The sequence below is a fragment of the Eleutherodactylus coqui genome, chromosome 13 (assembly GCF_035609145.1).
Source record: "Eleutherodactylus coqui strain aEleCoq1 chromosome 13, aEleCoq1.hap1, whole genome shotgun sequence".
Classification (NCBI taxonomy): domain Eukaryota; kingdom Metazoa; phylum Chordata; class Amphibia; order Anura; family Eleutherodactylidae; genus Eleutherodactylus; species Eleutherodactylus coqui.
The window spans coordinates 62,190,350-62,204,671 of NC_089849.1; the positions used below are offsets into that span (position 1 = coordinate 62,190,350).

A 14,322-nucleotide genomic window follows, 5' to 3' on the forward strand; every position below is an offset into this window, starting at 1 on the left:
ATTTGTTCTACAACTTGTTTGGATTTCAATTTTACAGCGTTCAGTGTGAAAAGTAAATAATGAGATAACATTCTCTGGGTCAGCATGATTCTGGGGAGACCAAGTCTTTGAGACGTTTTGCTATTTCTGTATACAACCTTTTTTTATTTTTTAAAGACTTTTGTGTTGCTTCATTCCAACATTTTTATTTCTTCTCTGTATCATTGGGGGACACAGCTTTGACCGTGGGTATAGCTTCTGATACTAGGAGGCGACACTAAGCATAAGTGTTAACTCCTCCTACTAGCTATACCCCTCCTGCAAGCACCAAGCTAGCTCAGTTTTAGCTTCGTGTCTGCAGGAGGCAGACCTCTTCAATCAAGGTCTTCAGGACTACATGGATATGGGCACACAAGGCAGGCAAGTGTCTGTCCTCCTCCAAGAAGAAAAGCTAGCAAGATCATGCCTTTGTGCAATAGATTGTTGCCCAGCAGCTATAGGGTTCCCCATCCTGGAGCATATTCTACCTTGAAGGCAGGTGTAGGACTGCCTCATCTATGCAATCCATAAGGGGAATACATGTATCACTGCTGGGCTCTACACCTATAATCACAGGATGATATTGGGTAGTCTTTACCCCCTCCAGAGAGGAATCTTTATATCCCCGTCACACATTGTTTGATGGGCTTATGCAGTAATAACGTACGTAAACCATCCATATTGTTCTCTTCTGTAGGACAAATAACTGTTAGACTCTAGCTAATGTCAACGCACGATGGTGGCGAATATCATTTCCTTTATACATGAATGTGAAGGCTGGTGTTGGATTACCTATTTGTCTTTCCCTCTATGATCCTCTTCGGATAACTGATGCTTGCCGTTCTTGCGCCCTAGTCCACGATCACGGGACCACCTCTCCTTGGTAGCGTGGTTCTTACTGCAGTTTCCCACATTGACAAGGAGCTGTTTGCCCGTAGCCGCTGCACATTTTCATTTGACTACAAGCTTCCCTTATCTAGTCACTATTACCTAAGATCGAGCTGTTCAGTGGCCAGCTCTTGTCTTGGTGAACCTTGAGAAAATCTCTTTCCTCCTTCAAATTCTCTAAAATTGCACTTGAGCCCTGGGCAGACTGGTCTTCCCCCATAGAATTGACCCCTTTCCCAATTCGGTACTTGTCCCCCTCTGGAGGCCATAGTGACTTGTGGATCTGATTCTCGAACGCACTGTCTGCCTGGTCAGTCCACGTTGACCTCAACAGGGAATGCTGTTCTAGTCTCATACTTCTCCTACATACATCGCTTTCCTGTGAGGTTCATTTCCTTGCCATGGAGGTTCCAGCTGTTCCACTTCCTCAAGAATCCTTCCTCGTGATCATTGTTCGGGCCTCAGGCCACTCTTCTATCCTTCAGGCGGCAAATCTATTTGCTGTTCATTCCTTGCTCTCGTTCCGTTGAAGATCTCCACAACATTGGCTTATCTAGACAATCGAAGGAGGAAACAAGTGTTGCCACAGCCAGATGGAAGATGACTAGTACACTGCGGTGTGTTGAGTCTCTTTTTCCAGTTCTTTGATGGTCCACAATATCGGACCAGTCCTGCGGGTGGATACTTGTCCATTGAAAATCAATGGGAAAGGTAATGGATGCACTTGCTGTAGAACTGTAAGAGAATTTATGACTATTTTGACAATTATCTTGGACAAGCCCTTTGAATCCATATAGAAACCTGTAGTGCAATGTGATCATAGACCGTGGGACAAAGAAGGCTCTGACCTGTTGGACTTCATCATGCGCATCTGTTGCTCTGCCAGGAAGATGAGTGGCTGTTGGGTATCTGTTACTTGTGTCTTTGTGTTTTGTTAATAAGGCAATTCTGTTTACCCTCTGCAGACCATGCTAGATCCAGAAGATGTTAAGGTGGCTGCAGATGTCTTGGAACAGCTGGATGCATTAAAGCCAAGTATGGAGAGCAAGTCAAAGGAGAAGAGCAGTAAACACAAGTGAGTATTATTTTATGCAGAATACTTGGAAAAGTTTAAAAGGTTTAAGGGAGTGTTCTGGGCAAAAACTATTGATGACCTATCGTCATTGGTGTTAATTGCCAGGGTTTGCTGTTTGAGATCCCCAGTGATCACCCCTCCCACTGTCAGTGCAGCGGGCCAGATTTGCACCATAGGGGATGGGAGCGGAAGTGCTCTAGCTGGCTTCACACCCATTGAAATAAATGGGAGCTGAAGCTATTACATTTCTACATCAGTCCCAAGTGTCGGAGGTGGAAATGCTTGAAGTGTAATAGCTGGCCTCAGGTCCCATTTATTTCAATGGGAGTGAAGCCAACTAGGGTGCTTCCGTTCCTGTCCCCTATGACACATATCCAGCACGCTGCATTGGGAGTGGACTGGGTGATCAGCTCATTGTGGTAGGTCGCTGGTGAGTAAACTATTGATGACCTATCCTGAGGGATAGGTTGTCAATAGTTTTTGCCCAGAAAACCACTTAGCTTTTGGATCAGTGGGGTCCAACTGCTGGCACTCCCAGCAAACCTGCGAACAGGTGACTGAAGGTCCCTGCATGAATAGAGTGGCACACAAGCCTTTTTTTTTCCAAAGGGACTGCTGGAGGTAGTCAAGCACTTGCGCTCAGCTATTTTGAGCAGTCCCATTAAAATGAAACGAGCAGCACTGCGTATTCATCTTCTGATCCATTCTTGTAGGGACCTTTGAGCCTTCTGTTCTTGGGATAGGTGGGGGGATAACAGTTGAACCCCCACCAATCCCAAAGTTTTGTGGATAGGAGATAACTCTTAATGCCTGTGCAACACATCTTTCCTGTGAACATATAATGACATACTGTTGTTATGGACTGGAAATCCAAAAACTAGTCCATCTGAGAATAATCCTGAGTGTGTGTCCACACGGGATGTACACTCTTTGTCAAAAAAAAAGTGTGACAATGTGGTGTAGACATTCCTGTGACCCCCTTGTGTGTACGGCCGAGCATTACCCTGCTGGAGAATGCCTCTCGCAAGTCGCCATGATAGGAACACACGTGGCTGCAGGAAGTCCTGAACATATTGCTGAGCTGTCATTGTCCCTCGTACCACTACTAGGGGTGACCGACTGTTCTATGCGATGACCCTCCCCACAGACCATCACACCAGCAGGGGGCAGTGTGCCTCTCTACAGCAAAGGCAGAATTGAGGCACTCAGCCCGAGGTCTCCAGACACGAACATGGCCATCAGTAGAAGCAGAACCAAAAGACGGCAATAGGACTCATAATATGTTTACTATCAGAGGTATACATACCTATATTACTCTAACCAAATTATATACTAAGAACCTTACACTATTTAATGTGATCAAATTACATTGGCCCATCTACCAACGTCCAGGTGACCAATCTCAGATGGGTCCAGGTGGTTTACTCTTAACCTGGGATAGTTGGGTACCTATCTCTCAGAATGCTCCTCTCTTGGGACTAAGCCTACAGGTCAAAACAGGGAGGGTAGGATACCATTTATATGCTCCAGTAGGAGGGACAGAAGGTAAATGGGCGGCAGGTGTGCACGACCAAGTGAAGGCAGCCAAAACTTCACAATATTTGCAGAAAAAAGGATAAAATGGGTCAGCACTTCCCAACTTTCCCAGATTAAGATTAAACCACCTGGTATTAGCGTTAGGACCCATCTGAGAGCTTGGTCACCTGGACGTTGGTAGATGGGCCAATATGATTTGATCAAACTATATACCAAGAACCTTGCATTATTTAATGTGGTTAGAGTATTGATATAGGTATATATACCTCTGATAGTAAATGTATTATGAGTGCTGTTGCTGTCTTTTGGTTCTGTATCTATTGGTAATAAAGCAGCCGTGGTTTAACGTGCACGAACACAGTCATCGTCGGTGGCCAGACTAAACTTGGATCCGTTGCTAAAGACAACCCAGTTCCACTCCATAGCAGTCCAGTTTTATCGTTCACAACACCACTGCAAACAGAGGTGATGGTGGTTGGGTGTCAAAGGCAGTAGAAGTAAAGGGTGGCATGAGATTAAATGTCCGTCAGCAAAATGCCTGGAAATGGTTCTGACACACAGGTGTGTAATGATGGTGCCCCCTGTCTCTGGATGGCGAATAACAAAACGGTTATTGTGGTTGTCGGACAATCAGACAATCCACTATGCCCGGTCGCCTTGTGTTCGCTCCCTCGTGCATCCACTGATCTCAACACCTCCTAACAGTCTGGCCAGAATGGCCCAGATGGGGACAATTCATTGATAGGACCATCCAGCTTCTCACATCCCAATGATTTACCTCCTCTCAGACTCTGGTAACTGGGTGAGATCTCTTCTATTGCGGTGTGGAGGTGTCTAGTGGCCAACAAGCGGAAGAAGAGGTCACTGCACACAAGGAGCCTCTGAGAGCCTTTTATAGGCCAAGGGGGGGACCACTTTTACGGCCTCGGGTGACAAGACTGTTCATCTAATCACCCCACAACTCTAATCATTGATATATCTGCCTGAGACGTAACTGATGGCGGGCCTGGCGCTCAGGCCATTGCCAGGGATGCTGAGCTCTGCTCCCTGGTGATTGCTGACCTCTGCTGAGGATAGCTCATCAGTAGTTTTTGATTTTAAAATGTGATCTGTCCACCATGTTTCTTAACGTCCCTCCAGTCCAGCTGACGGAGGTGTCTAGAGCCAGTAAATCTGCTTCGTTATGTAGTGCTACATCCTCGCAGTATTTGTACATAATTAGGCAGTTTTCCATCTGCAGTGTCAGTCGTTATGAGAGCTGTAATGAAGGTCCGTGTAGGTTGGGCTCTCGCTACTTGAGGATTATTGGGGGGGGGGGGGGGGGGGCTCTTTATTGTCCCCTAAATTGTTTATCTCCTCAATTTCTTAGGAATAAGAAGAAAAGAAGTCGTAGCAGAAGCAGAGAGAGGAGTCGAAAGCACAAGCACAGATCCCGCTCGAGATCCAGAGAGAGGGCAAAGAAATCAAGTAGACACAGATCAAGGAGTCGCAGCCCTATCAGAAACCGCTACCGGAGCCCTTCTAAGGAGGAACACATGAGCAGAAACCAGAGATCTGAGAAGAACGATGAGCGCTGGAGGGAAAAGCATGTTGACCGTCCTCCTCCAGAAGAGCCGGCTATCGGGGATATCTACAATGGCAAAGTCACCAGTATTATGCAGTTTGGGTGTTTTGTTCAGCTGGAGGGTCTGAGGTAAGATTCAGTGATTCTCCGTTGGAGCCAGAGGATGGCGCTATATTGGCATTGTGTTTTCTTAAGATCGTTCACTCATTTTCTGGTAAAATCATGTCTTATTTGCTCGTACAGGAAACGCTGGGAGGGCTTGGTGCACATATCAGAGCTCAGAAGAGAAGGACGTGTGGCAAATGTTGCCGATGTCGTCAGCAAGGGTCAAAGAGTAAAAATCAAGGTGCTTTCCTTCACTGGATGCAAGACCAGCCTAAGTATGAAGGTGAGTGTAAATGGTAATTACTGGCTGTCTGCTGGTACAGTCATCGATCTTGCAGTTTAATGGGTTTTTTCCAGAGAAATACTATTGATGACCTATCAAGATAGATTATCAATGGTGGATTGGCCGAGGCCCTCCGCTTGGGACCCCAGCAAATCAGCTGGCAGCACCGCAACACACGGGTACGGAGCAGAAGCTGCTGCTCTGATGCCTGTGTAACAGCCAATGCTTATAATTGCAGGTACTGCTTCCATTGATCTTAACGAGACCCCAGTCTGCAATTACAAACGCTGGCCACTACATGGGGGTTGGAGCATCAGCTTCTCCTTATTCCTGTGTGTGCAGCACTGACATTGGGCACCCGATTGGCTAATTGGCAGGTTCCCGAGCGGCAAGCCCCAGACAATAAACTATTAATGACCTATCCTGAGAACATATCAATGCCCCTTTAATGTTACCATCAGATGTGTCTGCAAGATCCAACTTTACTGAGTTTACAAATATTCAGCAGTCCAAGTCTATTTAATGTGCCGAACAGCCATATCTTATGCTGTTTTTTGTAGCCCATTGCAATCTATTGTTTGCTGGGCTACGCCAATGGCATAGGTGAGCAACAATAACAGCATAGCGTTTCACAATAATCTAGTTTAGAGGTTCTGCATCCATGAACAAGAGGAATTGAATGTGTTCGTAGTCATATCTCTATTTTACGTTTGGCTTCTTCATAATGACCTTTTTCTACTTGAAATGCTTCTTTGCTGCAGGATGTAGATCAAGACACTGGAGAAGATATGAATCCCAACAGGAGGAGGAATCTGGTTGGCGAGAACAACGAGGAGGCGTCCATGAGGAACCCCGACAGGCCCAGCCACCTCTCTTTGGTTAACGCCCCAGAGGTGGAAGATGACACCTTGGAAAGAAAACGTCTCACCAAGATTTCCGACCCAGAAAAGTGGGAGATAAAGCAGGTGATGTAGTTACATTGTTGGATGAAATAGTTTTCCCCAAAAAGCCATTTACCTCTACAATACATCCCCCAACTATCTGGATGAGATGATAATTGAACACCTGATGCTCCTTCTGGACTTATGATTTATACTTATGTAAGAGTTTTAACATGGCGGCCACTTTATTAGAGCCCCCGGTCCTTTCACAATTGGTGCTGCCCTGTATGGAAATTAGACCCTTTACCCCGGAGTGCTGCGTAAAATCAGATTACAAGTTTTCCATTGAACAGTTTTAGTGTGAATTCACATTAGAATAGGAAAATCCAGTGACTTTTGAGCAACTTCCATCGAGGCCTAGTCATCGGTGCTAGATTAGCACTGATAAACTTGCGGGGTGTTCTTGTGCAACAGTGTGGAGAGTCTACAGAGAATGGTGGGATCACGGTAACACCCAGCGATAGTGGATCCTGTAGACCTAAACCACTCAATGACAAAAATGGGCTCCGAGGAGGATGTGGTGAACCGTCCTGATGAACCGCTGGTGCGCAGGCCTGGAAACAGCAGTCAAATAGAACGCTGGTGCTTCAGCTAACGTGTCCGAATGCACAACTTGTCGTTCCTTAGCAGAGATGGCCTATAAGATCCGATGACTCCGGTAGGCAAACGCAAAAATTGCGTGGTGAAAACCTGTTGCCTGTTCACATGCATCTAGATCTGTTGTACAATGCTGATGATGGTTATAATTTGCGTAAGCAGCATAAATCAATGAACCTAGTTGTTTCAGACTGGTGGAGTAATGGTGCCGGGAATGTTTTCTTAGCACACCCTGGGTCATCCCTGTGGGTGGATGCTGCAACTAATTGCTGTGTTCTGAAGACCAAAGAAAGTCCAACACGCTACTACCGTGTTTCCCCGAAAATAAGACAGTGTCTTATATTAATTTTTGTTCAAAAAGGTTTAACTTTTTTACATGTATAGCTGCCTGGACACTATTTAAATTGACTTTTTTAATTAACTGTTAGCAGGGCTTAATTTTGGAGTAGGGCTTATATTTCAAGCCTCCTCAAAAAGCCTGAAAAATCATTTTGCATCCTCAAACATTCTGGAAAATCATGCTATATCTTATTTTCAGGGAAACAGGGTAGATGGGGGTCACCAACCTCTTTTTGATTCTACTTTTTTTCTCACTGGAAGATAGCTGTGTGATTATATCAAATTGGCAGAGGTTTTTACCAGAAGAACAATGGTGTGCTTCATTTTATCATCACTTTATTCTCGTGTTAACCTTTTATTTTATTTTTTGTCTTCGTTAAGGGGCAATGTGAATGATGGCATTATCTCAAGCAGAATGTGTTGAGATCCTCCTTTTATATGTGCTTAGTTCACCTGACCTATCATTGTAGATTTCATTGACTCCCACCCAAACGCGCCTCCCATTACCCACAGTGCAGCGGCCGAACTTCTTGCCAAATCTGCCTCATAACTGTAGAGCATCTGATAGGGAAAACGAGGTTTATCTAAAGTTGCTGTGTTATATTCTATCCAGCGGTCTGTCGTCCTCCATCAGGTGCTGCAGCATCTGCAGTTTGTAAGGATGGCATTTATGTGTAGACAAAATTGGCCTTATGGGCACACTGCTGCCCCCATGTTCTGAGACAGACGGCATGGGCTACGTTGTGGGCTCTTCCTGGATGAGGCCAGAACAGCGGTTGGTAGTGGTGCATCCATAACGGTTTTGGTCATCCAGCTTTTACTGTTTGTCAGAATTTGGCAAGAGGTTTGGTCATCTCACTGTGGGTATTGGGAAGTCTGGTTGGGTGGCGTTGGTTGAAATCTTCTACGATGAGCTTGTGCTTCGTTCAGCCGACATAAGGACAATCAACACATTCTGCTTGAGATGACGTCATTACTCACATTAGCTGTAACGAAGAAAAATCCCTTTAACCTGAACGAATATGAAGCACACCATTGTTCTTCTCTGCCTGCCCCAAGTATCGCACACCTACCTTACCATTGGAAAAATTAGAGTCGAATCCAAGTTGGAGGCATTCAAAATGGCCGTCATGTTGGTGACATGGCCCAGCAGGTTTACCCCTTCTCCTGCACCTGGTGGGCAAAACTGCATCACAGTCTGTCAAACTGTTAGCATTCTATATAGGTGTTTCCACACTTTTTGAGACGCCCTGTATATTCTTCTATGACTTGAGCATTAACTCAACTGCTTGAAACTTTTGTGAGGAGGAGCAAATGGCCGACCTCCTACTGGTCAGATGTGAGGACTTGTTTGTACATCCTGGCCCCCCCAAAAAATTATTTGTTGCGGGTTTTTGATTTTATTAAAAGCTAATATCCACTTTCTTCTCCGTCTCTCAGATGATTGCCGCTAATGTCCTTTCTAAAGAGGAATTTCCAGACTTTGATGAAGAGACTGGCATCCTGCCCAAGGTTGATGATGAAGAAGGTTTGTAATATTTTTGGCATTGCCCCCTCTTTCCCAACTATTTGTTACCAAGTATTCTATTCTGCACCTAGTACTATTCTGTGAGATTGTGCAGTGTACGGCTGCTTTGTCATATTTGTCAATTTGTATCCATTCAGACTTTGCATAATGTAAGTCTTTATTTCCTGATATAGATGAAGATCTGGAAATTGAGCTTGTAGAAGAGGAGCCTCCATTCCTCCGAGGACACACCAAGCAGAGCATGGACATGAGCCCAATTAAAATCGTCAAGGTATGGAGTCTTGTAACTTGGTAGTGATGTTTTCAACTACTGCAGAGACAACAAAGTGATGCCCGTTGCAGTCGTGCAGTCCTGTTCCAGCTGTCCTTTCCCTATTGCTTACTGTCATTCTGGAAAATCCTGTTTTTAATTACAGAATCCAGATGGTTCCCTGTCTCAGGCTGCCATGATGCAGAGCGCATTGGCGAAGGAAAGAAGAGAACTGAAGCAAGCACAACGGGAGGCAGAAATGGACTCCATCCCCATGGGCTTAAACAAGCACTGGGTGGATCCTCTGCCTGATGGTTTGTATTTACTTCGGTGTACCTTCTTAGTGTTAGTCACGGCGTATATACAAATGGGGTCCCTTTTTGCATTGCAAGATAAATTGGGACGAGCGTGCAACCAGCGGTGACATAGCGATTGTAAATCATTCGCTTGGCAGCATTTACACGGAGCAATAATTGGGTAGTTTCAATCATATTTTGGGTCATAACTAGAGTTGAGCGAAGATACTCTGCCGAGCTTGATGCTCGTTTTGAGTATTAGTGTACTCAATGGTGCTCGTTACTCGAGACGAGCATCAAGTAGTGTTCGCAACCGCCCCAGTTTTTGGCTCCTCCCTGCTGTGACGTACCTATGTTGGCCCCTCCCTGCCGCAGCACGCGTGTCAACGGTAATTTTTTTGTCAGGAGGGAGGGAACCAAGAAAAAAAAAAAGCTCAGCACCCGGCATCCCACATACAAAAATGCTCGAGTCTCCCATTGTAGTCAATGGGGTTCGTTACTCGAGTAGAGCTCTCGAATTTTATGAAAACCTTGACTCGAATAACGCGGACCCGAGCATTTGGGTGCTCGCTCATCTCTAGTCATAACCACAGCTCTCCCTAGTGTCTGCCTCCTAGTAGCAGCAACTATACACATGGTCTTGGCTGGGTCCCCCAATGAATGAGATGAGAAACAGGTTTTACGGTAAGTAACATAAAACTTGTTTTGCGCTATATCATCTGGTCCATGGAAGTCTAAGGATATGTTTTGACATAGTGTTCAAGTGGATGTCGGAATTGCTGACTCTGCGCTTTTTAGACAAGGTGAATGCAAAATCAAGGTTAAACCCTTGGTGACTTCTGCTGAACATACGTCGATACATGTGCACGGGAATTGTATGAAGAGGACTTGTGAGCCGGTCCATACATGGAAGATGTTAGCTGTAATTAGATTACTCTGATCACTGCTGTTCACCCTTTAAATGTAACTGTCCGTTCTGACAGTGGTCTAAAATGCCTCACAGTCCTTTAAATATTCTAAATGCCCCATTCCCGGTATGAGATCGTGAGGTGTCATGGCAGCTTTGGGCCTAGTGAAGGCCTCCAGTTTTGCCATGTATTTCTGCCTACTAGACTACCTGTAAAAATGGAATATACTGCAATACTAAAGTATTTCAGTATATTGCATAAGCAATCGAACAATTGCAAGTTTACTTCCTCTTAGGGAATAAAAAAAAATTAAAGGGAAAGTCTTATTTACAATTAAAAACATGTTGCTACCGCAACATCCACAAGATTCAGATCTACTAAAATAATGCATTATTTATCCAGCTCTGAAAATACCATCGGAGGGGAAAAACGCAATGCCAGAATTGCACTTTTTTTTTTTTTCCTCAAAAGAAGGCAGCTATGTTATTTTTACTTTACGTCTTTTTTTAAGAGTAGCGCAGCAGCAAAAGAAACCTATATGGTATTATCGGAATAAAAAATCCAAAAAAATAAAGTTGTCATTTTTTTTTTCTCCCATGTATGGACGCCCTAGAACCCCTCCCACCAGTTTTAATGTACTATACAATGTAAACTGAACTCGTCCGACAAAAAACAAGCCCGAGCACTCAGACAGCTTATGCCAATAGAATTATAAAATTATGATTTTTTTTTTTTGGAAAGTGGAGAGAAATTAAATCTGGTTAAAAAAGTCTGTGTCCTCAAGGGTTAAATACTGAAGGATTACATTGGTGTCCACTAGATGCGTTCTGCACGTTTCATACCTTGCTGTTTTGTTTTTATAGCTGATGGGCGACAAATTGCTGCTAACATGAGGGGCATTGGCATGATGCCCAATGATATTCCTGAGTGGAAGAAGCATGCGTTTGGAGGCAATAAGGCCTCTTATGGAAAGAAGACCCAGATGTCAATCATTGAGCAGAGGGAGAGTCTGCCTATTTACAAGCTGAAGGAGCAGCTGGTGCAGGTACGTCAATGATGGCTTATATACAGGCAGCTAGCAATCCCTAATGCGGGGCGGAGGAATGATGGAGATAGTAATAAGACTTGGAACAGGGTTATCTGTCTATAAAGAGCCGTATACACCGAACGACCACTTTATTAGAGACTCCGGCCCTTTTGTGACTGGAGGTTTCCTGTATGGGAACTAGAGACCCCGGAGCACAGCATAAAATCATGTGAGGATGTTTTCTGTGGGAATCCACCTTAGATTGGAAAATCCAACGATCTGAGTGATTCCAGCGAGGCCCGGTCATCGGTGATAAGAGTGGCTGGGCCAGGATTTTATACGCTGCCAACCTCATACAGTTTACTCATACAATAGTGCGAAGAGATCAGAAAATGTGTCATTAAGAAAAAAAAAATTCGCCTGAGGCCGCTTTCACACGGGCAACAAAATTGTGCGATTTGTGCCGCGATGCGATAGCACGAGAACGCATGTATGTGAAGCTCATGCTTTCAAATGGGTTCCTTCACATTAGCAATGGTTTCTCTGATGCTATCTTGCGAGGAAAAAGATCTGAGACCATGAATGCCATGGCTCTGCCAGTTTATAAATCCTGCCTCCACAGCGCGCTGGCTGTTGATTGGCTGTGAGCAGTGGCCAAAAAAGCAATCAATGCAGCGCAATCGCAGCCATCGCATTGGTTCATCCAGCAATGCTCAGCCAATCAGTGCCGCACTTGAGGAATCAATCAGAGCTATCGCTTCCTGGAGGTGGGATTTATGCATCGCGCAACCAGGAAGTGATTTTCTGTGGGCGAGCGACAATTGCAGGATGCCTGGCGGAGAGCAGCGGGAGGACCCAGACTGAGCCTTTTAGGTCAGTGTTCCCTCTTTTTCTGTTCTTCTGGAGTGCAGCTAGGGCTTGGTTTCGGGGTAGGGCTTAATCGTCTCACAATAAAATGGTACAAGTTTATCATGGGCAGCAGCGATGCACAATTTTCCACAAGAAAACCTATCACTGTCACTACAAAATTGCGGGAACAAAGCTGTAATACCGCTGCCTGTGTGAAAGAGGCCTAAAGGAGCTCCTGGGATGTAAACCACTTGCTGACAGAAGGGATCAGAGGTGGATGTTAAGAATCGTTCCAGCAAGCAGGGTGGTGTGCAGTCCAGGAAATGGCAATCAAATGCAACGCTGGTGCTCCAAGTGAAGTGTTAGAACACACCACTCATTCCATAGCACTAGTGGGCTCTAAGAGCGGAGCTATTCTAGTGCTATTGCACTTTTCCTGCCGGCTGTCAGCAGTTCCAGCTGGTGGAGGTAGAGTAATGGTGTGGGGAATGCCTTGTAGGTATGGGGCTTAACACTTCTCCTATTGCAGACAAAGTAACAGACGAAGATTCCTTCAGCGTTCTTACAGCTAGACGCAGCATTGTTGTATTAAAGGGGTTCTCCAGGACTTTACTATTTATTACCTATCCTCAGCATAGGTCATCAATAGTTGATTGGTGGGAGTCTGCCGCTCAGGATCCCCACCGATCAGCTGTTTTCCGAGCCCGCTGTCATTATGGACAGAAGGGTTGGTATTGCAGTCATAGATCCCATTGAATTTATTGCATTGCCAAACTGGCCTGCTGCATTGTGAACAGAACAGTCTGCTTCCAGCTCTGTTGCCAATGACAGTCTGCCCAATATCAGCTAATCGGCAGGGATCCCGAGTGGTGGACTTTCAGTGATCAACTATTGATGGCCGTTCCTGAGGATAGGTCATCAGTAGTAATGTCCCGGACAACCCCTTTTAATTTTGTTGCTCTAGATTTAGGCTAGTGTTACACTGCAACTTTGACTGTGACCCACCCCATCGTATTGCCATGCTCCATTGCAGCCTACTGTAAGTGAGTACAATCCCATTGCGACCGGCAAGTTGCTGCAACCCTAACATCGCATGAAATTCAAACCTGTTTGATTTCTTGTGATCGTCAAGTTACAGCGATCCCTTCTATTTGGTTGCAAAGCAGTATAGCAATGGCTGCGACATAGACTGCGTGGCCAAAGCACAATGTTTCCGTGTCCCTATCCTTATGCTGAGCGGTGCACGTCGCCATATAGTTGTTACAATTAATGGAAAAGTCGTAATATAATTAACAATCTCTCATTGACCTAAATCTATTTTTTTCCTATAAGGCCGTTCATGACAACCAGATCTTGATCGTCATTGGTGAAACCGGCTCAGGAAAGACCACCCAGATTACCCAATACTTGGCTGAGGCTGGCTACACTACAAGGGGGAAAATTGGCTGCACTCAGCCCAGAAGAGTGGCTGCAATGTCTGTGGCCAAGCGTGTGTCTGAGGAGTACGGTTGCTGCTTGGGCCAGGAGGTGAGTTACTGCTTCTTGTAACCTAATGTTACTGGGGGACATTATGGCCGGACACATATTTCATATGTAGAGCTACGCAGGACCCATGCTAATGTTCGGGCAACTTGATTTGGGTTCCTCAGCTGTTCTCTACTTTGGCTTACAGAGAATGGGGTATCCGTATATGAATGGTGGGGTTCTGAGTTTGGGGAATCTCGTCGATGTCCCAGTGCAAAGGGACTGCAATCCATGTCTAACCACTCCATGGAGATAACCCATTTTCTCTATTTGTTCCTGTAGGTTGGCTATACCATTCGATTTGAAGATTGCACAAGCCCAGAGACGGTCATTAAATACATGACAGATGGTATGTTGCTTAGAGAGTGCCTGATAGATCCTGATCTGACTCAGTATGCCATTATCATGCTGGACGAAGCTCACGAGAGGACCATCCACACCGATGTGCTGTTTGGACTTCTGAAGAAGGTACGATTCAACATTAGATGTTTGTCTCTCATTCGCCCTGTCTTAATGTCCTTCTACACAGGCTGTTTATTGAGCTTGAATGTTCCTCCGAACACTTCTTCACTTGACAATAGGGCAGTGTAAAGG

The 14,322-nt window shown here is 45.2% G+C and overlaps 1 protein-coding gene across 1 annotated transcript in view; it reads left to right on the forward strand.

Annotated features, from left to right (window-relative positions):
• The window catches only part of DHX8 (DEAH-box helicase 8), a 31,780-nt gene that overhangs the window by 7,374 nt on the left and 10,084 nt on the right, over positions 1-14,322 (forward strand). Inside the window, exons 6-15 of the mRNA XM_066587598.1 lie at positions 1,872-1,981; positions 4,887-5,210; positions 5,325-5,469; positions 6,231-6,434; positions 8,787-8,874; positions 9,048-9,145; positions 9,291-9,438; positions 11,192-11,373; positions 13,537-13,731; positions 14,011-14,196. Coding sequence (XP_066443695.1) covers positions 1,872-1,981; positions 4,887-5,210; positions 5,325-5,469; positions 6,231-6,434; positions 8,787-8,874; positions 9,048-9,145; positions 9,291-9,438; positions 11,192-11,373; positions 13,537-13,731; positions 14,011-14,196 — 1,680 coding nt within the window. The remainder of the gene's footprint in view (positions 1-1,871; positions 1,982-4,886; positions 5,211-5,324; positions 5,470-6,230; positions 6,435-8,786; positions 8,875-9,047; positions 9,146-9,290; positions 9,439-11,191; positions 11,374-13,536; positions 13,732-14,010; positions 14,197-14,322) is intronic.